General features: G+C 54.0%; 1 protein-coding gene across 5 annotated transcripts in view; it reads right to left on the bottom strand.

The window, feature by feature from the left end:
- The window catches only part of LOC139767469 (uncharacterized), a 192,336-nt gene that overhangs the window by 38,702 nt on the left and 127,733 nt on the right, over positions 1 to 25,901 (bottom strand). For all 5 annotated transcript variants that reach the window (XM_071696882.1, XM_071696883.1, XM_071696884.1 and 2 more), the window contains one exon: positions 78 to 209. In XM_071696882.1, coding sequence (XP_071552983.1) covers positions 78 to 209 — 132 coding nt within the window. The remainder of the gene's footprint in view (positions 1 to 77; positions 210 to 25,901) is intronic.

Here is a 25,901-nt window from a genome sequence, read left to right as displayed (position 1 = left end):
ATGTATGCGTGAGGGAGAGTAGATCCAACTTGGTCTTGTATCACTTAAGTGTAAGTGTGACTTAACGTGGCACTTACCGGTACATAGCTGGTATCCGTCGCCGGTAAAGCCTTCCTTGCACTTGCAGGTGTAGTGTGCGGGTAGGTTGCAACACTCTGCGTCAGCCGCGCACCGGGCCGCCAGCTCCGGGATCAAACATTCATCGATGTCTGGGAAGAGAACAACACATCATGTCAACCCGCTCACATACACACCAACACGTGCCACGATTCCTGTCATACATCAATTTATCGAACTATTCTCTCACTTACTCTTTGTTAAGCTGTACGGCAGTCCAGCCATCACATATAAACGTTCGTATTGTTCATGCTGTCTATACTGCACTACACTGAACACATGTTGTGTATACTGCACTACACTTAACACATTGTGTATACTGCACTACATATGTTGTGTATACTGCACTACACATGTGTATACTGCACTACACATGTGTATACTGCACTACTCTGAACACATGTTGTGTATACTGCACTACACTGAATGTAAATACGTCTTCCAAGGAGAAATGGACTGAACACTGGACAACCCGCAACACCATTTCTGAATTATCAATATCCCCTCCTCCTCCGTCTCACCCCATGTGGGAAGGGTTCAGTCCGTATGGATAAAATCCCACTTCCAGGCCAGGATTACGAGGTAAAGATGAGGAGAAAGAAAAACAATGGGTTTGTGAGGAACTTGATGATACAGCAAAATATAAAAGGTAACGAAGCTCTGACGTCATAAAACAAGGAAAAACAAACAGCTCTGAAGTTTAACCATATATATATATATATATATATATATATATATATATATATATATATATATATATATATATATATATATATATATATATTATAGTCAAATTCAAAGCAAAACAAAATCTACAGTCGCCAATCAGCTTCCCATTTTCCACGAGTACTCAAAGAATTAGCCGTCAATAGAAAACGGGTCCAGCTATAACAACACACGTGCACAAAACCTAAATATCAAAAAAACTGACTTGAAAATCATCACACCATGACGACAAACGAACGAACCTACATACAGAAAACGGACAACCGGTCCATGACAGGTTCCCTGGAGCGATGCTTCTCCTCGCACAAGATTATGCCTCAGCATAAATCAAAGATGCCACCCAGACAGCTCCTGTCCTGCCCGACTGACTTAATGACACGTCCGTGTTACATATGTGTGTGTGTGTACATCCTCCTCCTCCTCCACACACAGACGTAATCAGCAGGGAAATTACACCGAGACGAACCAGGAGATTACAGGCCAAGAGGAGGAGGAGCGAGCAAGAAGATGTGCTGCTAGATCGTCCCACCAAGCGAGCTACGTCAAGGACGTGGATGATGGCCGTCTTCCGTAACGTGAGGCACACATCTGCCCTCCCCCCCGAGCGTCCGCTGTGTTCTGATACATCACGACGGAGGATATAAACACCCGGGGTCTGTCGTCATCATCAACATGTGTGAGGCTCGTCTACATCAAGCTATCATACTTGGCGTAACGTCAATGTGATCACGTCCTCTGCTCGACCGTCATCATCTGCAGTTGTCACACATCACACTGAGGGAAGGGGCAGTCTGCACACGTATAGCGGAGAGAGAGAGAGAGAGAGAGAGAGAGAGAGAGAGAGAGAGAGAGAGAGAGAGAGAGAGAGAGAGAGAGAGAGGTGGATCAGTACTCAACATAAAGTGACTGTAGTAGTAGTAGTGTTAACCGGAATGGTGGGGGCCACGCGGGACGTTTTTTTCCCCCCCAGCGCCCAATCCTGACGCCCTTCACCTCCACCATCCAACCTTCGTCTCTCTCTGGAACAAGAGAGTCGATTACATGTATATGTAAAACCACGACGAAAACGGAACATGGTAAGTTATATGCTTGTGAATTACATTCAAATGTATTTCTTCACAACATAAAGTCGCTACAAATATCATTACTTTTGTACATAAATTCCATCATGGCGTACAATAAGGCCATCACACGACGGGAATGTCAAAATCTGGTGAATTCGGTGTTCATGACGTACGTAGATGATTATCAATATATAAAAGGTGTATTTAATCCCTCAACTTACAGTTAACACAAACATAACCTGAGACTGAGAGAAATGCGGACTGAATTTACATATTACATTTACGACCTCAGTAAACACCCGAAGATTTAAGTCACTTGATGAATTTATATATATATATATATATATATATATATACATTTTACGACGTTAGGTCAACAGCCAAATGTTCCGTCATTATTTAAAACAATTTCACACAGTTGCCTGATGCGTGCGTGGGCTGGGGGAGTAAGGTGTGTGTGTGTGTGTGTGTGTAACCGTTGTGTCTCGCGGGGTGTGTGAGCCAAGCACCCAGCAGCCGGTTTTCTCCCACAGCTGCTCGCCGACACCGCTGTGGCTCCTCCTCCGTGCCCAAGAATTCCCGAGATGCGTACACCGTTGTTCAGTCAATGTCCTTCACGCGCAGCGCAACACCGGGCACTCCCCGGTCCGCCATGATGGCTACGTAGGGAGACGCACCGTCAACCCGTGTTCTAATCTCGCTAGTTACCGGTAATATATCACGAGCGTCGGGAAGATGGAAGACGGTGATACTCACGATAATTTGTATGAATTATTACTGGATCACAAACGCCGGCAGGATATATATAGATAGATAAATGGGTCCTAACCTTACCTTAACAAGAAAAGAAAATGTACATAAAATATAATGAAGACGTTGTGAGAGAAAATAGGAGCCACATCTTCCTTGTTTTACACACTTCAGTTTATTGGTTGAATATGGTGAGCAACCTGAACGCGTTTTCTTCATCGGAATAGTCGTTTATCTGGTACGGTTTAGTTTGACTTAGTTACTGAAAGGTGTGGCCACCACACACGCAAGGATCGTACCGCTGTGATCAAGGGTCGCACCGTCGTGTTCAAGGGTCGTATACCGTCGTGTTCAAGGATCGTACCGTCGTGTTCGAGGGTCGTGCACCGTCGTGTTCAAGGATCGTACCGTCGTGCTCAAGGGTCGCACCGTCGTGTTCAAGGATCGTACCGTCGTGTTCGAGGGTCGTATACCGTCGTGTTCAAGGGTCGTGCACCGTCGTGTTCAAGGGTCGCACCGTCGTGTTCAAGGGTCGTATACCGTCGTGTTCGAGGGTCGTATACCGTCGTGTTCAAGGGTCGCACCGTCGTGTTCAAGGGTCGTGTACCGTCGTGTTCAAGGGTCGTACCGTCGTGTTCAAGGGTCGCACCGTCGTGTTCAAGGGTCGTTTACCGTCGTGTTCAAGGGTCGTTTACCGTCGTGTTCAAGGGTCGTACCATCGTGCTCAAGGGTCGTACCATCGTGTTCAAGGGTCGCACCGTCGTGTTCAAGGGTCGCACCGTCGTGTTCATCAAGGGTCGCACCGTCGTGTTCAAGGATCGTACCGTCGTGTTCGAGGGTCGTATACCGTCGTGTTCAAGGATCGTACCGTCGTGTTAGAGGGTCGTATACCGTCGTGTTCAAGAATCGTACCGTCGTGTTCAAGGGTCGCACCGTCGTGTTCAAGGGTCGCACCATCGTGCTCAAGGGTAGCACCGTCGTGCTCAAGGATCGTACCGTCGTGTTCGAGGGTCGTATACCGTCGTGTTCAAGAATCGTACCGTCGTGTTCAAGGGTCGTACCATCGTGCTCAAGGGTAGCACCGTCGTGCTCAAGGGTCGCACCATCGTGCTCAAGGGTCGCACCATCGTGCTCAAGGGTCGCACCGTCGTGTTCAAGGGTCGTACCGTCGTGATGAGGGAGCTAAGGCGGGCCTCAACCCACCCCGGGAATGGCTGGTGAGGGAACCCGGATGCCAGGCGAGAAGGAGCACCAGTTTACCGGCGTAACCAGGCATGTCTGTGACGGGGGTCTTGTGTGTGTGTGTGTGTGTGTGTGTGTGTGTGTGTGTAGGATCCGTAACATCGGTACCGCTCCACACACACTGGGATCCCTTAAGTGTGACGGTAATTCAGTCAGAGTGTCACACTTCTGATTACGATGGTGTGGGGGGTTAATGTCCTCTCCCCACTCCCCCCCCCTCACCCCAGTTCTCACTTATACCCAGCGTGAGGGTGTGCTAGGTGGGGGTGTGCTAGGTGAGGGTGTGCTAGGTGGGGGGTGTGCTAGGTGGGGGTGTGCTAGGTGGGGGGTGTGCTAGGTGGGGGTGTGCTAGGTGAGGGTGTGCTAGGTGAGGGTGTGCTAGGTAACAGTGTGACGCCGAGATACGGGTCTCATAGGGACGAAGGGGGGAGAAGAAGTCGGCCAAAATACAGTAGCTTCCCCCCTCACCCCTGCTGCATGCGATACGCCACAGGCCAGCGTCAGCAACTATCAATACAACAGTTAACACTCCCCCCCCTTCCCCCAGTGCAGGTCGGGCGTCGCAATTTCTAAAAAAAACCAAACCAGTTTACAGCCGTGTGTGTGTGTGTGTGTGTGTGTCAGGCCGCCACCTCTAGTGTACTTGGATGGGAGTCAGGCGTGCATGAACACATACTTACGAGGCACCGGCATGCATGACCCATCTCGATGGATGCAATGACCCGCCCTTGTGCGAGGCCCAGGGGAGGGCGGGGGCGCCGCCAGGGTGATTAACGGGAGGAGAGAGGGAGAATCTCCCTTCATCGCCAGCACCGATCATGAAGGAGAGGTTTGAGGTGCGGGAGGGGAAGGGTTTCGTCTCTGCATCACCTTCTTCAGGTGATGGAAGACACGACCCAGTGATGCCACTCCTTCGGCAGTAGCCGAGCTGATGGCCCCCACTTGCCCTTGACAAGTCCATACTGGGATGAGGGTGGACACCAAGTGTGCATGTAGGAATGTGGGGGGCCCCTGTCAGTGCGCGGAGGGGACCCCTGTCAGAGCGCGGAGGGGCCCCTGCCACAGCGTGGAGGTGGCCCCTGCCACAGCGTGTAGGGGCCCCTGTCAGTACGCGGAGGGGCCCCTGTCAGAGCGTGGAGGGGGCCCCTGTCAGTACGCGGAGGGGCCCCTGTCAGAGCGTGTAGGGGCCCCTGTCAGAGCGTGGAGGGGCCCCTGTCAGAGCGCGGAGGGGCCCCGTAACTAGAGGAAACTGACTGGCGCGAGTTTACAGTGGTATAGGTGGAACACGACGGCAATATGGCGTCTCATCACACAGGCCTGGCACTTGGTACGGAGGGGTTGGGTTCAAGGCGTCATGGTGGACGAGAGGAACACAGATCCTGCCTCAACCAGGGAACGCCTGAGGTCAGGGCACACGTGGAGTGGCAGCAGCACCTCCTCAACCCTTGGGTCCAGAGCTCGCGAGGAAGAGGAGGAGGCCCTGTGTGTGTCCCCCCGCGCGCCTTATTAACACCTGATGCAGTATTCATGTACGGGGGGACCTTGAGCAACCCGTGTGTGTGTGTGTACTGCCTCACACAGCGACGGTCCGAGACGCAGATCGGAAGGTGTTCAGACCTCAGCGAGGGTCAGGACACGACGCTGGAGCAGAGAGAGAGAGAGAGAGAGAGAGAGTGGATGGCCGGGAACACATCATCAAGGTTCACTTGAGCGTCCCACAGCGGCCGCAGCCGAGATCACAGCGTCCGTAACCACACCATATGAACGGGTCTCACTCTGACCACGAACTGGACCCTTGTCAAGGACGACCTTACCATCCACAAGTCGTCAGTCACCCCAGGGAAGAAAGGAACTCTCCCAAACCCGCCGTTTTCATCGGTGTCTTCTGGAGCAGCGAGCCACAGAGAGGCCGTGTCCGTGGATGGTTCTTGTTCATCATTACGGACGACTTGGGCGGAGGATCTGCCACACCTCGAGGACAGCTGGTCAAAAACGTCCCTCCAAAACGTACGTCAAGTACTCGGTCGTTCAGCCTTTAACAACGTGGCGATGTTTCCACACAACCAACTGCCCACCGATTGTGTAGGGGTTCGAGTCTGTCCACATAAGGGAGGACTGGAAGACTGCGGTATGGTTGCATTACTGATAATGAGACACTATCTTACGGGAAAATCTAATGTATGACGTGATTTCTCTTGCTGCTCTTACCTGAATTCTTTTTTGTTTCTCATCGCTTCTTAAAACGCGTTTCTTGACCAGGAATGACAAGCTTAGTTCAAGCACCTCCCGCAGCTGAGCCTCTGCTTCGAGTCAAAGCAATAAAGCTTGAGTAAAGTCAAAACACATTTACCCCACTTTCCCCTGAGGGGGGGTGGGGGGGGGGTTGGCTGAGGAGGCCCCCCTGCCCTCACAGGCCGAGGCATGTGGGAGGAGAGATATGCCGCGCAGTCCTCGACCTCGTGGGACTCCCAGGGTGAGTGGACTGGTCTCCCACGGTGAGGGACGGGGGACGTGCCAGTATGCGTGTCCCAGGGCTTGGCTATCCCACATGTATGGTGTCTCAGCCAGGCAGTGTCCCAGTGTGGGATTCTTCTTCACCCACAGCGACCTCCCTATGTGCCTATAAGATGTGGACATATCCCGGGGGAAGCCCAGGAGATCCCAGCATCTCCCAGGAGGTGGAGCGATCTGTATGGATGGAATGGGGACGTGGGGGTATGACGGATGCCCTGAGAGGGACGTGGGTGCAAGACGGATGCCCTGAGAGGGACGTGGGTGTAAGACGGAGGCCCTGAGAGGGACGTGGATGTAAGACGGATGCCCTGAAAGGGACGTGGATGCAAGACGGATGCCCTGAGAGGGACGTGGATGTAAGACGGATGCCCTGAAAGGGACGTGGATGCAAGACGGATGCCCCGAGAGGGACGTGGGTGTAAGACGGATGCCCTGAGGGACGTGGGTGTAAGACGGATGCCCTAAGAGGGACGTGGGTGTAAGACGGATGCCCTGAGAGGGACGTGGGTGTAAGACGGATGCCCTGAGAGGGACGTGGATGCAAGACGGATGCCCTGAGAGGGACGTGGGTGTAAGACGGATGCCCTGAGAGGGACGTGGGTGTAAGACGGATGCCCTGAGAGGGACGTGGATGTAAGATGGTCTTGCTGATGTCCTCTGGTGGTGGTCTGTGGGAGGTGGAGACGTCGCAGCGGTGGAGAAAGAGGTGTTGGTGGCAGATTTGGTGGTGGTCAGTGAACCTGGTGTGGGCGGCACACATGACCTCCCCCCCACAACGGCCCTTCGCCCACACCCCTCCCCCCACATTACCATACCTCACCCCACGCCAGGGAAGGGGGGGTCACTGGCAGGTGACCCCTTGTGTCTACCCACCTCCATTCCTTCTCTTATCTTCTCCTCCTCCATTCCTTCTCTTCTCTTTACTTCTTCTTCCTCTCTTGATCAGTTAGTGCATCAGGATCATTCACCCACATTCCTCCACCACATCAATAATTCTGACGTAATGGGCGTCGGCAACACCATCACCACCAGGGTTCGAAGCCCACCCGTGGGAGACATGATTCGGGATGATTCACTGGCAAGGATTGGTTGAGGGGATGTGTCCAGGTGGAGAGGACTGGCTGAGGGGATGTGTCCAGGTGGAGAGGACTGGCTGAGGGGATGTGTCCAGGTGGAGAGGACTGGCTGAGGGGATGTGTCCAGGTGGAGAGGACTGGGTGAGGGGATGTGTCCAGGTGGAGAGGACTGGGTGAGGGGATGTGTCCAGGTGGAGAGGACTGGGTGAGGGGATGTGTCCAGGTGGAGAGGATCGTTTGATACGAGTCATATGTGTCCGACTTTCCAGTTGACCGTTTGTAACTGGATACATAACTATGGCTCACTAACTGACCATGATAATAACCCCGTGTGTGTGTGGTAATGTTCCACAGTTGGCGCCATACTGCAAGTCTTCTCTCCTCCGGGCAGTTGAGCCGGAGGGAAAGGTGGTATGCTTTCCGCCACGGATCATCTGGACCACGAATGGTGGACCCGCTATGACCAGTCCCTCCCGTGGATGGTCGTGACGAAGGGAGTTAAGACGCCGCAGGTGGTGACCGCCACATACACACACACACGTATATATTCCGCTGGTGCACAGGAGGAAGAGGGAGAGAGAGAGAGAGAGAGGCGTGGAATGCTAGAGGTGGCGCGGGAGGTCAGCGTGCCGGGCAGGCGTGGGCGGGAAAACCAGGCATCCCACGCCTTTAGTCCCGGCAGCCAAGGCTCCCACGACTGACTCTCTCTATCTATCTCGTTAGAAAGCCTCGCAATCCTGTATCTCCTCCTGCCTCGCGACGACTCCACTTCACCAGGACCCAGTACGCAAGGTAGCCACCACCACCACCACGGGAGGCCGAGCGCCCTCACCAGTCAGCGCCATCTCTTGGTGGGTCACTCACATTACAGTAGTGCCCCCAGGGGGCGAGGCATCATACACCCAGACGAGACACACGACTCACATTACAGTAGTGCCCCCAGGGGGCGAGGCATCATACACCCAGACGAGACACACGACTCACATTACAGTAGTGCCCCCAGGGGGCGAGGCATCATACACACAGACGAGACACACGACTCACAACATTACAGGAGTGCCCCCAGGGGGCGAGGCATCATACACCCAGACGAGACACACGACTCACATTACAGTAGTGCCCCCAGGGGGCGAGGCATCATACACACAGACGAGACACACGACTCACATTACAGGAGTGCCCCCAGGGGGCGAGGCATCATACACACAGACGAGACACACGACTCACATTACAGTAGTGCCCCCAGGGGGCGAGGCATCATACACACAGACGAGACACACGACTCACATTACAGTAGTGCCCCCAGGGGGCGAGGCATCATACACACAGACGAGACACACGACTCACATTACAGTAGTGCCCCCAGGGGGCGAGGCATCATACACACTGACGAGACACACGACTCACAACATTATAGTAGTGCCCCCAGGGGGCGAGGCATCATACACCCAGACGAGACACACGACTCACATTACAGGAGTGCCCCCAGGGGGCGAGGCATCATACACCCAGACGAGAGACACTTCTTGACTCACATACCATACTAACACACACAACTTATCTATCAGTACGTCTGTATGTACGATCCTGGGAATGACGAGTTCAGGAGAAACAGAAATGTCCTCCACAGAAATGTGCATCACTGAGGGAAAAGATTATCATAAATAAACACACACTACAATCGACTCTGAAATTACATTTCCTCACCTACAACTTCCCTGGCTCACAACCCTCCCTGACCACAACCCACCTTCCCTGGCTCACAGCCCTCCATGACCACAACCCACCTTCCCTGGCTCACAACCCTCCCTGACCACAACCCACCTTCCCTGGCTCACAACCCTCCCTGACCACAACCCACCTTCCCTGGCTCACAACCCTCCCTGACCACAACCCACCTTCCCTGGCTCACAACCCTCCATGACCACAACCCAACTTCCCTGGCTCACAACCCTCCATGACCACAACCCACACCAACATATTCTGGTTCAAACCCACACATACAGGTTCCCTTCTGGCACGGCTGCGTTAGTCATGGGAATATCATTTTAATCCAGACAATCCGGTTATTGTGGCTGGCACCACAGAAAACGGGCGGGGGACTTTCTCTTATTAGGGATAAGTAATGTAAATGGTATATCATCAGTAACCTGTCGCACCACCACCACCACTACTTACTTCCCCGGTGAAAGTCATCCAATTTCCCCCGCCATCATCACTACACCAGATGGTCGTCCTGTTGAAACAACATGATAAACACAACCCAACAATTCCCACTGGAAACATAAATTTGCGATGTTTACACCACACGAACTTACATCAAAACAGTCCAGCGATCACGTCAACAAAACGTAAGCAATAGGAACAAGACGTTGACTAAAATAATTTCTTTAAAAAAAAAACTGAGAATTTGTGAAGGGGAAATGTACCAAGGTGTCAAAACCTGGACGACTTTCCCTTTCCCTCCCCACCCATGACACCGGCAAAGGGATGGGGTTAAGAGCGGCGAGTTCAGGCACTCGAGCACCAGTGTTATGTCAGCCACTTGAGCACGAACTATGTTACGACGACTCGACCTGAGCACGACGGTACGATCTGATCACCAGGTGGTAGTTAGGCAGGGCCTGTAAGTGCACGGATACACGACCCTTGTGTGACACACGACCTGGCTTCAGCTGTTACATGACAGCATTATGGGTCAGGGTTTATAGACCCTTCATGTCTAGCGAAGTCTTCAAGATAATATATAATTCACGTAACAACACACACACACACACAGACAGACGTCAAATTAATACGAGAATCTCAACTAGTTAATGGACTGGTTAATTGGCTAGAAGGTAATTCAATTGGCCCAACCCTCACACCCACATACAGACACACATATACAAGGTTAAGAGAGACGGGGCAACATTAGTGCACATTCTCTCTCTCTCTCTCTCTCTCTCTCTCTCTCTCTCTCTCTCTCTCTCTCTCTCTCTCTCTCTCACGAAGTGTATGACAGTAGAGTATGTTCAAGCGACGGGGGCCCCACGAGCGTCAAACTCTCCCAGTACATTACCAACAGGCAAATCAAACAGGTAATTACGGGTACGCCCTCCATTTAGAAGGGTAACATGGATGAGACCCACCCAAGACAAGGGCAAATGGAGAGGGGTTGTGGAGCGAGTGAGTCATACGAGAACTGAACTTTACTGGTCCGGGGGCCTCGCCGCCCACCACCACCACGCCCACGGCTGGCGACGCCCTAGAGACTGAAGGTCACCTGGCACTACCAGGCGTCATCACCTGTAGGGGAACACCCAGCCATCTGGTCACGAGAAGACCGTGGTACTCGACACCATCTGCGGGGGAAGGAAGGAAGGTGGAAAGGGGCGTGGGAGCTGGAGGAGGGGCGTGCCGTGGCCAGAACAAGGGCGTGTGGAGGTGGTGGAAGGGCGTGGCGCGGAGTGGTCAAAGCAAGGGTGTGGAAGTTGATGGAGGGGCGTGTCGTGACGGAAGAAGGGCGTGGGAGGTGGTGGAGGGGCGTGTTGTGGATAGAACAAGGGCGTGGCGTTGGTGAGGGGGGCGTCATGCGGCCAGCAGAAGGGCGTGAGTGAGAGAGGGACTTCAGAATGGTCAGCCAGGGTCAACTGTGTCACGTAACTGCCCACGAGGGAGAGGGGTTACCCACTCTCAAGTCTGGTCATAACGTGGAGCGCTCAACCCACGAGAGAGAGAGAGAGAGAGAGAGAGAGAGAGAGAGAGAGAGAGAGAGAGAGAGAGAGAGAGAGAAACCTGGGGTATCTAGAGCAAGTGTAGCAAGCGACGCTTTTTGAATGTCAACACTGCCTGAGACAGGGCGTGACGTCACGGTCGCCACACCCCGGCCAAACGCGGCATTGTTTACGCTTACGGTGCTTTGCTGGGTCACGTGGGTCAGGGAGAGAGAGGGGGTTCTCTACTCTCCCCTCTCCCTCTCCCTCTCACCTAAGCTGACGTATATCTGTTCCTCAAGCGCGGATATTTCCAAGCGTTGGAGGTCAGACGGGGTCAGGTCAAGACACGACACTACGCTGGGTCAGGAGAGGTCAGAGGGGAGGTCATGGAATATGGGGTTCAGAGATGGAAATGATGGGGTCAGCAGAGGTCAAGATGACACTGGAAACCATCAGTCATATGGGAGGTCACACCAGGTATCTTGGTCATCAATGTAACATCGAGTCACAGGTGTCGAAAAAGAGGTCACTCCCTACGAGAGGTCACAGGTCACCAGAGCCAGAGTGGGTGGAGGTCATAGGTCGAACTAGAAGGCACACCAGTGGCTCCAAGAAGGTCACAAAAAGATGTCAACACCAGTGACCCCAGGGAGGTCACAAAATGATGTCACATGACTCAGGTCAGGACGAGGCTTAGTGGAAGGGGAGGGCGTCGTGTGACATCACGTGAAGTCATGGTAGCACAGCTGGGGAGGCTGTGACATCACGTGAAGTCATGGCAGCACAGCTGGGGAGGCTGTGACATCACGTGAAGTCATGGTAGCACAGCTGGGGAGGCTGTGACATCACGTGAAGTCATGGTAGCACAGCTGGGGAGGCTGTGACATCACGTGAAGTCATGGTAGCACAGCTGGGGAGGCTGTGACATCACGTGAAGTCATGGCAGCACAGCTGGGGAGGCTGTGACATCACGTGAAGTCATGGCAGCACAGCTGGGGAGGCTGTGACATCACGTGAAGTCATGGCAGCACAAGACAATGATCAAGATGATGACGTCTGTGGTGGGACTCGAACCCTGTCATTATAATTCCGCACAGGTCACCCATTCCCCCCCCAGTGTGGTGGGTGTACATAACGGGGGCAGCACACTGGTCCCTCCGTTGCCACCACCGCCGTACGGTGACCTGCTGCCCACTGGGGTACTGTTGGCAGAAGGGCGAGCCCGGCGTACGACTTGCCAAGGTGCAGGTTGGTTACTTGATGTGGTCTGGTGTTGAGGAGGAGGGGAGGGGGGCGGATCTTCCAGGCCCCAGTGAGGAGGGGGGGGATCTTCCAGGCCCCAGTGAGGAGGGGGGGGATCTTCCAGGCCCCAGTGAGGAGGGGGGGGATCTTCCAGACCATAACCTGGCATGGAAGAGGGCATCTTCCAGACCATAACCTGGCATGGAAGAGGGCATCTTCCAGACCATAACCTGGCATGGAAGAGGGCATCTTCCAGACCATAACCTGGCATGGAAGAAGGCATCTTCCAGACCATAACCTGGCATGGAAGAGGGCATCTTCCAGACCATAACCTGGCATGGAAGAGGGCGTCTTCCAGACCATAACCTGGCATGGAAGAAGGCATCTTCCAGACCATAACCTGGCATGGAAGAAGGCATCTTCCAGACCATAACCTGGCATGGAAGAGGGCATCTTCCAGACCATAACCTGGCATGGAAGAAGGCATCTTCCAGACCATAACCTGGCATGGAAGAGGGCATCTTCCAGACCATAACCTGGCATGGAAGAGGGCATCTTCCAGACCATAACCTGGCATGGAAGAAGGCATCTTCCAGACCATAACCTGGCATGGAAGAGGGCATCTTCCAGGTCCTCGCGACAAGAGTGTTCCAGCCGACCCACCATCATCTCGCTGGAAATACCTGGAACTCGACACAGCGTTGCCTTTCGTGTGACCTTTCCATGATAACTAACGGTCCCCCCTCCCAGCCACCCTGCCCCCCCAAGCAACGCCGCTTCTAGAACTGTAGCCGTCAGCAGCCACTCTTCTCCCCACTCCCCTCCCCACAGTGGGGAGACGTACATCTCCTCCCCACCCACCCATGGGAGAGGGTCTGGGCTGTCTGCTGTGGTGTGTTGCTCCCACCGTCCATCCCGCTGAGCAGGGAGAGGGGTGACTGCACTCTCACTCACTCTCCCTGCCTCAATCTCTCCGCCATCGCTATCCTCTCACTCTCTCTCTCACTCACTCCTCTCTTTCCGCACCCCATTTTCCTTCGTCACATCTTCATTCTTGCTTCACTATCAAGATCAACTGTTCATTGTATTCTCAGTCAACCTTTCTGATTTTCTTTTGTCCATTATTCATCTAGACTCTCTCTCTCTCTCTCTCTCTCTCTCTCTCTCTCTCTCTCTCTCTCTCTCGCGGAAGACAAATGTAAACAACCACAATGAGGACTGTGTGTATATAATGCCGGGCGGCCCAGGACACGACAATGAACAGATCGCCTTCGTTGCCCCCCCCCCCCCCCAGTTCCCTCAACCCTGCACGGTAGTATCCCTGCTTCGAACACCCCCCTCCCCCCCTGCAGCACGACCTTCCGTCGTGGGGGAAGGGTACGACTCATGAAGGAGGAAGACGAGGGAGTTCATGACCCTCCACACACACCATCCTCGACATCACACACGAACCACAATGCGCTTCTTGAAGGCAATTCTGTTGTCGTTTTTTTTTTCCCCCGACTGTTGGAACGAAAAGACGCGAGCCATCTTGAGCTGGTCGTAGGAACGGACCGTCCCCGGTGATGAAGGTTGCGACCATCCTTGTGTGTCGCTCCGCTGGACTCTTGGTCCTAACGGAGAAGGTGTGAGAGAGACAAACCCTCATGGAGCCGGGGTCTTCCTCATACGCCCGCGTGTGCTCGACCTCCACAACCAGCACCTGCTGTATGAAACCTTCCTCAAAGCCTTCATAACTTAATATGAACCGCTTCACTGTGAGGGGAAGAACCTTACGAACGACGGGGCGAGCCTTGTGCAAGACGGTGCGATCCTTGGCTACGACTCCCGCTACGATAAATGAAAACGACGGTACGATCCTTGGGTACGACGGTACGTTGCTTGGGTACGACGGTACGTTCCTTGGGTACGACGGTACGTTCCTTGGCTACGACTCCCGCTACGATCCTTGGGTACGACGGTACGTTCCTTGGGTACGACGGTACGATCCTTGGCTACGACGGTACGATCCTTGGGTACGACTCCCGCTACGATAAATGAAAACGACGGTACGATCCTTGGGTACGACGGTACGTTGCTTGGTTACGACGGTACGATCCTTGGATACGACTCCCGCTACGATAAATGAAAACGACGGTACGATCCTTGGGTACGACGGTACGTTCCTTGGGTACGACGGTCCGATCCTTGGGTACGACGATACGTTCCTTGGGTACGACGGTACGATCCTTGGATACGACGGTACGATTCTAGGGTACGACGATACGATCCTTGGTTACGACGGTACTTTCCTTAGGTACAACGGTCCGATCCTTGGGTACGACGATACGTTCCTTGGCTACGACGGTACGTTCCTTGGCTACGACGATACGATCCTTGGGTACGACGGTACGATCCTTGAATTTGATGGCACGATCCTTGAATATGATACGATCCTTGAGAACGACGGGTCAGGTCAAGGACAAAGAAAATATTGACAAGGATCGTACCGTCGTGTTCAAGTATTGTACCGTCGTGTTCAAGGATCGTACCGTCGTGCTCGGGATCGTACCGTCGTGCTCAGGGATCGTACCGTCGTGGAAATGAAGACACCAACATCGACAAATGAATCACATCAGTTTAATATCCAACACGATCATGTCTTCAACACACACACACACACACACACACACACACGGTACAATATACATACCAGCCTCGATCACGTACATTTTCGTGGGGGGGGAATGTGTGAGACGTTATGACGTGCAAGATATTGGAACAAAACCAGGGACGTCCATCCCATGACGTTTCACAGTAATTAAGACCCTAAAATTGCCTCGTCCGGATGCAGTGACGTGTTGCCACATACGCGCCGGAAGACACGCCTCGGTTCCAGTAATGTCCGGGTGGGATTTTCTCTTTTTTTTAGCGGGAACCGTGGCTGAAGACGGCCGGGGGAAATCGTGCAATTTTACGAACACAAGAGGAATACTTCTGCTGGCCAACCACGGGTGACCTACCACGCCAGCACTGACCTTCACTAGCCAGTGTATCTGAAGACACTGAGGATGAAGTATCAGCAATCAAAGTCTCTCTCTCTCTCTCTCTCTCTCTCTCTCTCTCTCTCTCTCTCTCTCTCTCTCTCTCTCTCCAGTGCTGCCATCTCACTGCAATTTGGATTCGTGTATACAATCTTCTGGCGTACATCTCCCAACACCTCCTGCGTCATGCGGTCGTGTGACACGTCGCCCACACCACAAGAGATAACCAGGAGTAAACATGTGTAATACTGTGGTTCTCGTACCACCAGAGGGTCATGTCAGGGTCTGTATGTATGTAAACATGTGTAATGTCGTGGTGGATATTCTATCATCACGTGGGGGTTGATAAGAGGGTCAATTAGCGGTCTCCGCTACTGTTCCTAGCGGGGAACTGCTACTCGTTAGCGGCGTCTGCTCACCCGCCCGTCATTCAGGTGTGGAGGGAGAAGCTGGTCCCACAACGCCAGGTGGCAAACCTGGTGTCGGCCAAAACTCGTCATTCTGGCACGAGGGAGGACCCGGTACCAGAGCCTAGTACCGCTGAGGGCAGGTGGTACGCTGCACCACACGGAGGTACCGCTGAGGGCAGGTGGTACGCTGCACCACACGGAGGTACCGCTGAGGGCAGGTGGTACGCTGCACCACACGGAGGTACCGTTGTGGGCAGGTGGTACGCTGCACCACACGGAGGTACCGTGACCTGTCTTATACCGGTCATGTTTGACAGCTCGGGGGTCACACGGGTGTAATCCGAGTGAAAGGGTCGTGATTCTCAACGAGAGGCAAGAGGGTGCGAGGCAAACGCGGGATAAACCGAATTGGAGCGGTGTGATATACAGGGGGCTACGTGCTGCCAATTGGCTGAAGCAGAGGTTTCGGTGCATTGTACATGACACCTACGTCAAGGATGTCAGCAAATGAGGCCATTTGCCTCGTCTGTTGTTGGTGATGACTCGAGATGCAAACTACGGCGAACTAGCAGGAACGACGCCTCACCACACAGCTCCGGGCAACACCCTCCCATCGTAACGAGGCTGTAACAAAAGCCTTACCGATCCTATCTCTCTTGACCTGACCTAACACGTACAGAACTTGTTCTAACTCTCCCGGGGCCTAATTAACCCTACCCTGATCTAACAGGTACAGAACCTGTTCCTACTCTCCCAGGGCCTGATTAACCCCGTCATGACCCCAGGTATAACGTATGTAAGCTAAATTTCGTGTGTAATCAGTCCAGGTGGGACGATCACCTGGGGTCCTTCCCTGTACCACACACCCGTCTGACCCTCCCCCAGCCTCCCCAGGCTGGGGTGAGGGGGTCGTGCCGACGGTCGAGGGCCGGCGGGGAGTACACGGAAGTGTGGCGGTCATGCGTGACGCAAGGATGGGGTTGGACTGTGGGCTGACTGGCCAGGCACGCTACCCCTCTGTGAGAGAGAGAGAGAGAGGACGCAGCGTGACGCTCAAGGATCGTACCGTCTTATTCAGGGCGTACCGCTGTGTGTGCTGCGGTACATGCATATGTATATGTGCTTACATGTACATGTCTCTATGTATATATATGTATATACGTTGAAATGTATAGGTATGTATATGTGCATGTGTGGACGTGTATGTATATACATGTGTATGTGTTGGGCAATTCTTTCGTCTGTTTCCTTGCGCTACCTCGCTGACGCGGGAGACAGCGAGTATAAACTATGTGTGTGTGTGTGTGTGTGTGTGTGGCGCCCTAGGCCGCTCCCACCACAGGTGCCCGGCAGGTGTAGCGGTAGCGTGGACGTGTGAGCGAACGCACGGACGTGGGCTGAAGTATGTACTGCGGGGAGAGTCCGGCAGTGCGAGCGCGCGCGCGTCCGCCACAAGCAGGGATGAAGGAACGAATATTTGCATATCCAAGAAACCTTACCAAGATTCAACATGGCGTCGAATATATTTTCTGTGGCCTTTACTGTTCTCTCTCGGCCAGAGCTCCTGCCCGTAGCGCAGTCAAGGGCCGCTCGGGGGGACGGCGAGTCCTCCGCACAGGTTCGAATCCCTGTCGCGGCAGCAGATCCACAGTCAACCCAGCTGTTCATCCTACTCAATGGGGAAGGTAGATCAGTGGTGTATCTGGCTTAGACTAGAAATTGGAAATAAATAAATGACGATCATTCAGTTCGGTCAGTTGGCAACGTCATCCGAACATCCGGCAGGTGTTCCTCGTTTTCTGTTGGACAGAGGATGGGTGGCGGGGTGTGGGAGACTATAAAGAAAACCTCACTTCCCGTGTTCAGTGTGGCGGGCGAACCTCCCGCCCGAGGTATTGTGAGACGTGTTCAGCTACAACTCCGGCCGGTGTGTGTGGGCGTGGGCGTGCGCACGCCCACGCTCAGACCACCCCACCTTCAAGGTTCGTACGACGACGCACGCCGCCTCCCGTCGAGCGTTAACTTCCGCGTGGATTTGATTTACACGCCTATACAGCTGTTAAACACCCCTCCCCCCCCCCAGCGAATACACACACACACACACACACACACACACGTACACACACACACGCCCACGTCAGCGTCAGGAGGACCCTCGTGTCGTCACAGTGGGCGGGGTCGTTCAGGTGGACGAGGTGGTCAACTGGTCGTACATCTCAGACACGTTTTTGTTTTTAATAATAAATCGACATATCCATCCCCGGCGTAAAGGGGGGGCTAAGGGGGTCGTAGGAATCAGCACTAGGGGGGTGGGGGTCGTAGATGGAACCTCCTGGTGAAGTAGAGATGATAAACTAACCCTACACTCTGCCACCATGTAAGCGGTCAACCATACACTGAGACCCGACCACTACCACACCACCTGCCTCTACCACACTGACCACATCACCTGCCTCTACCACACTGACCACACCACCTGCCCCTACCACACCACCTGCCTCTACCACACTGACACCTGGCCTCTACCACACTGACCACACCACCTGCCTCTACCACACTGACACCCTGGCCCCTACCACACTGACCACACCACCTGCCTCTACCACACTGACACCTGGCCTCTACCACAATGACCACACCACCTGCCTCTACCACACTGACCACACCACCTGCCTCTACCACACCACCTGCCTCTACCACACTGACCACACCACCTGCCTCTACCACACTGACCACACCACCTGCCTCTACCACACTGACCACACCACCTGCCCCTACCACACTGACACCCTGGCCCCTACCATACCCTGCTGGGGAACAGGGAGACGAGCGTTACGCAAGACAGACCATAACAGGTTTACTGGCCACGCCAGGAGGCGCGGTGGACCCCGCGGACGGGCCATCCCACCCGCGACCTGACGCCAGGTCAACACGTCGACTGACCTGAACCATCAGCTGGAGGTCAGGTCAATGGGACGGTCACGTGACGACGTCTTCGTCTGACACTGACCACTCCTCATCGTACGACATGCGAACGTACAATGCCCGACTCTCACACATGTACGCACACATACGCAGATATATACACACACATACGCAAACATTTACGCACACATACGCAGATATGTACGCACACATACGCAGATATATACGCACACACGCAAATCTACGACCTACGTGCACACGTCACGTGCTGAGGGAAAGTGTGCGTAAGTCGCGCGCAGGAGCAAGTGTACAATTCTCACCTCACCGGTCATCAATGCTACGAAATAGAAAACGGTGTGTGTGTGTGTGTGTGTGTGTGTGTGTGTGTGTGTGTGTGATGCAAGACGTGTTACTAGACAGGATATGCCACCAGACGTGTTTGGATTCCACCAGACGTGTCAGGATTCCACCTTCCTGGCCCGGGTCGTCATCAGCCACAGTGAGGGAGAGCACATGTTCTCAAACCTACGTCCAGCAGCGGTGAGAGAGAGAGAGAGAGAGAGAGAGAGAGAGAGAGAGAGAGAGAGAGAGAGAGAGAGGGGGGGGGGGAGAGAGAGAGGGAGGGAGAGAGAGAGAGAGAGAGAGAGAGAGAGAGAGAGAGAGAGAGAGAGAGAGAGAGAGAGAGAGAGAGTGTGAGAGCAGAGTGTGAGAGCAACGCCCTCTTGATAGCGTCGCCTGGAGGTAATAGTTCGGTCGGGAGACCTTTGTAGCCCGGGTCTCTCCCTCCCTCCATCCATCACCCTCTCCCTGCCTCCATCTCTACTCCATCTCCCTGCCTCTATACCCCACCTCCCTCTACCTGCCTCCATCTCTACTCCATCTCCCTCCCTCTATACCCCACCTCCCTCTCCCTGCCTCACTACTGCATCTCCCTCTCCCTGCCTCCTTTCCTCCCTCCCTACTCCATTTCCCTCTCCCTCCCTCCCTACTCCATCACCACCATCCATGTTAACCAATCACAGACCACTAGGAAAGCACGACGTCACACCCCTGGTAACCAATCATAGACCACTAGGAAAGCACGACGTCACACCCCTGGTAACCAATCATAGACCACTAGGAAAGCACGACGTCACACCCCTGGTGACCAATCATAGACCACTAGGAGAGCACGACGTCACACCCCTGGTGACCAATCATAGACCACTAGGAAAGCACGACGTCACATCCCTGGTAACCAATCATAGACCACTAGGAAACCACGACGTCACACCCCTGGTGACCAATCATAGACCACTAGGAGAGCACGACGTCACACCCCTGGTGACCAATCATAGACCACTAGGAGAGCACGACGTCACACCCCTGGTAACCAATCATAGACCACTAGGAAAGCACGACGTCACATCCCTGGTAACCAATCATAGACCACTAGGAAAGCACGACGTCACACCCCTGGTGACCAATCATAGACCACTAGGAGAGCAATAACGTCATGGCGTCTTGCAGGACAAAAGACGCCCCTACTGTTTCCTGCGCCCCCTCCCTTCCTGTATTAGCACTGTGTAGGGAGGCGAAATAACCATATAAAGCGGGTCCTGGCCACACGAAGTGTCCCTTTGTTTGGCCGGTGTCAAAGGTCACACGGTTCTGCCCCGACCAATCGGCGCGAAGACTGTGGGGCACCTCGACCAATGCGCGGGTGACACGTCACGGGGGGTAGAAGGGGCAGTGCATGGTTCTGAATGTTAACGACCAATTAGACCTTTTAGTCTGCGGGGTCGTCACTTACCCCTGGTGGCGGAGGCTGCAACCTCCAACTACCATCACCTATGGTTCCCATGGTAGTATGGTGGCTGTGGTCATGATTCATGGGGTGGCTGCTGTGGTCATGATTCATGGGGTGGCTGCTGTGGTCATGATTCATGGGGTGGCTGCTGTGGTGGTCATGAGTCATGGGGTGGCTGCTGTGGTCATGATTCATGGGGTGGCTGCTGTGGTCATGAGTCATGGGGTGGCTGCTGTGGTCATGATTCATGGGGTGGCTGCTGTGGTCATGATTCATGGGGTGGCTGCTGTGGTCATGATTCATGGGGTGGCTGCTGTGGTCATGATTCATGGGGGTGGCTGCTGTGGTCATGATTCATGGGGTGGCTGCTGTGGTCATGATTCATGGGGTGGCTGCTGTGGTCATGATTCATGGGGTGGCTGCTGTGGTCATGATTCATGGGGTGGCTGCTGTGGTCATGAGTCATGGGGTGGCTGCTGTGGTCATGATTCATGGGGTGGCTGCTGTGTGTCATGAGTCATGGGGTGGCTGCTGCTGTGGTCATGATTCATGGGGTGGCTGCTGTGGTCATGATTCATGGGGTGGCTGCTGTGGTCATGATTCATGGGGTGGCTGCTGTGGTCATGAGTCATGGGGTGGCTGCTGTGGTCATGATTCATGGGGTGGCTGCTGTGGTCATGAGTCATGGGGTGGCTGCTGTGGTCATGATTCATGGTGGCTGCTGTGGTCATGATTCATGGGGTGGCTGCTGTGGTCATGATTCATGGGGTGGCTGCTGTGGTCATGATTCATGGGGTGGCTGCTGTGGTCATGAGTCATGGGGTGGCTGCTGTGGTCATGATTCATGGGGTGGCTGCTGTGGTGGTCATGAGTCATGGGGTGGCTGCTGCTGTGGTCATGATTCATGGGGTGGCTGCTGTGGTCATGATTCATGGGGTGGCTGCTGTGGTCATGAGTCATGGGGTGGCTGCTGTGGTCATGATTCATGGGGTGGCTGCTGTGGTCATGAGTCATGGGGTGGCTGCTGTGGTCATGAGTCATGGGGTGGCTGCTGCTGTGGTCATGAGTCATGGGGTGGCTGCTGCTGTGGTCATGATTCATGGGGTGGCTGCTGCTGTGGTCATGAGTCATGGGGTGGCTGCTGTGGTGGTCATGAGTCATGGGGTGGCTGCTGTGGTGGTCATGAGTCATGGGGTGGCTGCTGTGGTGGTCATGAGTCATGGGGTGGCTGCTGTGGTGGTCATGAGTCATGGGGTGGCTGCTGTGGTGGTCATGAGTCATGGGGTGGCTGCTGTGGTGGTCATGAGTCATGGGGTGGCTGCTGTGGTGGTCATGAGTCATGGGGTGGCTGCTGTGGTGGTCATGAGTCATGGGGTGGCTGCTGTGGTGGTCATGAGTCATGGGGTGGCTGCTGTGGTGGTCATGAGTCATGGGGTGGCTGCTGTGGTGGTCATGAGTCATGGGGTGGCTGCTGTGGTGGTCATGAGTCATGGGGTGGCTGCTGTGGTGGTCATGAGTCATGGGGTGGCTGCTGTGGTGGTCATGAGTCATGGGGTGGCTGCTGTGGTGGTCATGAGTCATGGGGTGGCTGCTGTGGTGGTCATGAGTCATGGGGTGGCTGCTGTGGTGGTCATGAGTCATGGGGTGGCTGCTGTGGTGGTCATGAGTCATGGGGTGGCTGCTGTGGTGGTCATGAGTCATGGGGTGGCTGCTGTGGTGGTCATGAGTCATGGGGTGGCTGCTGTGGTGGTCATGAGTCATGGGGTGGCTGCTGTGGTGGTCATGAGTCATGGGGTGGCTGCTGTGGTGGTCATGAGTCATGGGGTGGCTGCTGTGGTGGTCATGAGTCATGGGGTGGCTGCTGTGGTGGTCATGAGTCATGGGGTGGCTGCTGTGGTGGTCATGAGTCATGGGGTGGCTGCTGTGGTGGTCATGAGTCATGGGGTGGCTGCTGTGGTGGTCATGAGTCATGGGGTGGCTGCTGTGGTGGTCATGAGTCATGGGGTGGCTGCTGCTGTGGTCATGATTCATGGGGTGGCTGCTGCTGTGGTCATGATTCATGGGGTGGCTGCTGTGGTCATGAGTCATGGGGTGGCTGCTGTGGTCATGAGTCATGGGGTGGCTGCTGTGGTCATGATTCATGGGGTGGCTGCTGTGGTCATGATTCATGGGGTGGCTGCTGTGGTGGTCATGAGTCATGGGGTGGCTGCTGTGGTCATGATTCATGGGGTGGCTGCTGTGGTCATGAGTCATGGGGTGGCTGCTGTGGTCACGAGTCATGGGGTGGCTGCTGTGGTCATGAGTCATGGGGTGGCTGCTGTGGTCATGAGTCATGGGGTGGCTGCTGTGGTCATGATTCATGGGGTGGCTGCTGCGGTCATGATTCATGGGGTGGCTGCTGTGGTCACGAGTCATGGGGTGGCTGCTGTGGTCATGAGTCATGGGGTGGCTGCTGTGGTCATGATTCATGGGGTGGCTGCTGCTGTGGTCATGATTCATGGGGTGGCTGCTGTGGTCATGATTCATGGGGTGGCTGTTGTGGTGGTCATGAGTCATGGGGTGGCTGCTGCTGTGGTCATGAGTCATGGGGTGGCTGCTGTGGTGGTCATGAGTCATGGGGTGGCTGCTGTGGTGGTCATGAGTCATGGGGTGGCTCCAAGATGACACACGATTCTGACATGACACACAAACCATTTTCTGTACAGATGAAAACATCTGTGTTGGCCACAACCGATCACTTCACCATGACAGGTGTGACCAGTAGGCCTTCAGTACCATACACGTTCATTTCGTTCTAAAACGTACGAATTCCGCGCACGTTTCACACGGTAAAAAAAAAAGAGAAATGTTTCTTAATCCTGTGTGGCATTTAAACGTTTTTAAACCCCACTGTCGGAGGACGCAAAAAAAAAAAAAAAAAAAAAAGGCCTTCTCACTCCACGGGATAAAAAAAATACAAGACCTTCTCTTTTTTCGTTCTGGCTACATGACCCTCTCTACCTCGTCCGTTCACCATTCTACAACGAACACTGTTCGCTAAATAATGGACCCACAGTTTTAGGTTTATTATTATCATTAGAATGGACACCAAACCCGGTTAACAACCCCCCCTCACACTAACTACCCTCGCTCGCCCGGGTAGTGAGTGGACCCCGTGCCCGGGCCAAACCCATACCATGATACTCCACAATCACCACAAAACTAGGCTAATCACCACAACATTTCCATCGTCGTCCTCCGTCATGTGTATAGATCAAAGGTATCGGTGGTGGAGAGGGGGGATGAGGAAGGTGGAGGTGGTGGTGGAGAGGGGGGATGAGGAAGGTGGAGGTGGTGGTGGAGAGGGGGGATGAGGAAGGTGGAGGTGGTGGTGGAGAGGGGGGATGAGGAAGGTGGTGGAGGTGGTGGTGGAGAGGGGGGATGAGGAAGGTGGTGGAGGTGGTGGTGGAGAGGGGGGATGAGGAAGGTGGTGGAGGTGGTGGTGGAGAGGGGGGATGAGGAAGGTGGTGGAGGAGGTGGTGGGATGAGGAAGGAGGTGGAGGTGGTGGTGGAGAGGGGGGATGAGGAAGGAGGTGGAGGTTGGCAACCCTGACTTTTCTAGTTATGGTCGTCTCAGCAAAAGGTCAAAGAGAGACGGGAGCAGAGCAGAGCGGTGCGGTGTGGACCACCAGGAATGAGTGGAATGGACCGCGGTGGGACGAGTGGAATGGACCGAAGGCGGTGGAACGAGTGGAATGGACCGCGGTGGAACGAGTGGAATGGACCGCGGTGGAACGAGTGGAATGGACCGAAGGCGGGAACGAGTGGAATGGGCTGGTCCCACACACATGCCCTTTACCCTCACCTCATTTGGCCTCATGACTCACTTCTCGACTCATGACTGAGACAGCTTGGATGGGTCCTCTCTCTCTCTCTCTCTCTCTCTCTCTCTCTCTCTCTCTCTCTCTCTCTCTCTCTCTCTCTCTCTCTCTCTCTCTCACAGACTCGTGACGGTGTAAAAGTAACCTACCCGCTAACCACCCACGTTTAACCTCAACGGGAACACAGCTGTGAAGACCCGGTCCTCCATCTTCTACAAACACAGTCGCCGTTTACAGCGGTCATCATTTCCGTCGTACAAACAGGTACTGTACCATCATCGTGCTACACAAGCAAGCAACCATGGACGGTGTGGCGGTGCTGACCATGAAACACACACGGACCGCCCGGAACATGGCTGGGGGTACAGTCGGTCCACAGTCAACCAAGCTGTTCACCCTCGCCCACCCATGGGTTTAGTCGATAAACTAAGCACCTGGCTTAGTCTAAGGTATAATATATATATATATGGTATAATATATATATATATATATATATATATATATATATATATATATATATATATATATATATATATGGCGGTTAATGAAATGGTCTCGATTTCGGGATATTCAGTCACCTGCTAATGTACTAAAAAAACCAATTGGCTCACGACAGAAAACGGTGGGTGGTTGGTGAAGCAAACGGTCGTGTGTGTGTTCAGTTATGTTGTATGTGAGAGAGAGGCGCCTGGGAACAGTGTGCAGCCCAGCCAGCCAAGGACACAATCCTAATTGGAATGACAAGGTCCAAACTAAGGAAGGCGGGTGGGAGAGCAAGACATGGACGACCTAAGACGGAGACAACTTTTCTGAGAATATGTGGTTGGTTCACGGTTGATCCTTGACCACGACGGTACGACCCTTGATCACGACGGTACGACCCTTGATCACGACGGTACGACCATTGACCACGACGGTACGACCCTTGATCACGACGGTACGACCCCCTGATCACGACGGTACGACCCTTGATCACGACGGTAGGACCCTTGATCACGACGGTACGACCCTTGATCACGACGGTACGACCCCCTGATCACGACGGTACGACTCGAACACGACGGTACGACCCTTGAACACGACGGTACGACCCTTGACCACGACGGTACGACCCTTGATCACGACGGCACGACCCTTGGGTATGATGGGGTGCCATTCGACCAGATGCCACTTTAGGGTCACGTAAAAGACCAGACTATCGTGCCAGGTGGTCGTCCGGTCGTTCTAACGTCGTCCTCTGGGGTCGTACCATCACTGTTCACGAGTCGTACCATCATGGGTCGTCATGTACTGCTTGACCCGAGGGGTTATAATGATATACAGATGTACCAGTTCGTTACGTCACCTCCCGTAACACTACTGATCTGTTTGGTAACAACTTGACCCTTGTGTCTGAACAGCCACTTGGACAACCATCTTAACTACCACTTCTCTATTTACCTCTCTACTACCACTCTTAAGTAAA

This window comes from Panulirus ornatus, chromosome 61 (assembly GCF_036320965.1).
Source record: "Panulirus ornatus isolate Po-2019 chromosome 61, ASM3632096v1, whole genome shotgun sequence".
NCBI classification, from domain to species: Eukaryota; Metazoa; Arthropoda; class Malacostraca; order Decapoda; family Palinuridae; genus Panulirus; species Panulirus ornatus.
This window is presented reverse-complemented; position numbering and strand designations above follow the sequence as displayed.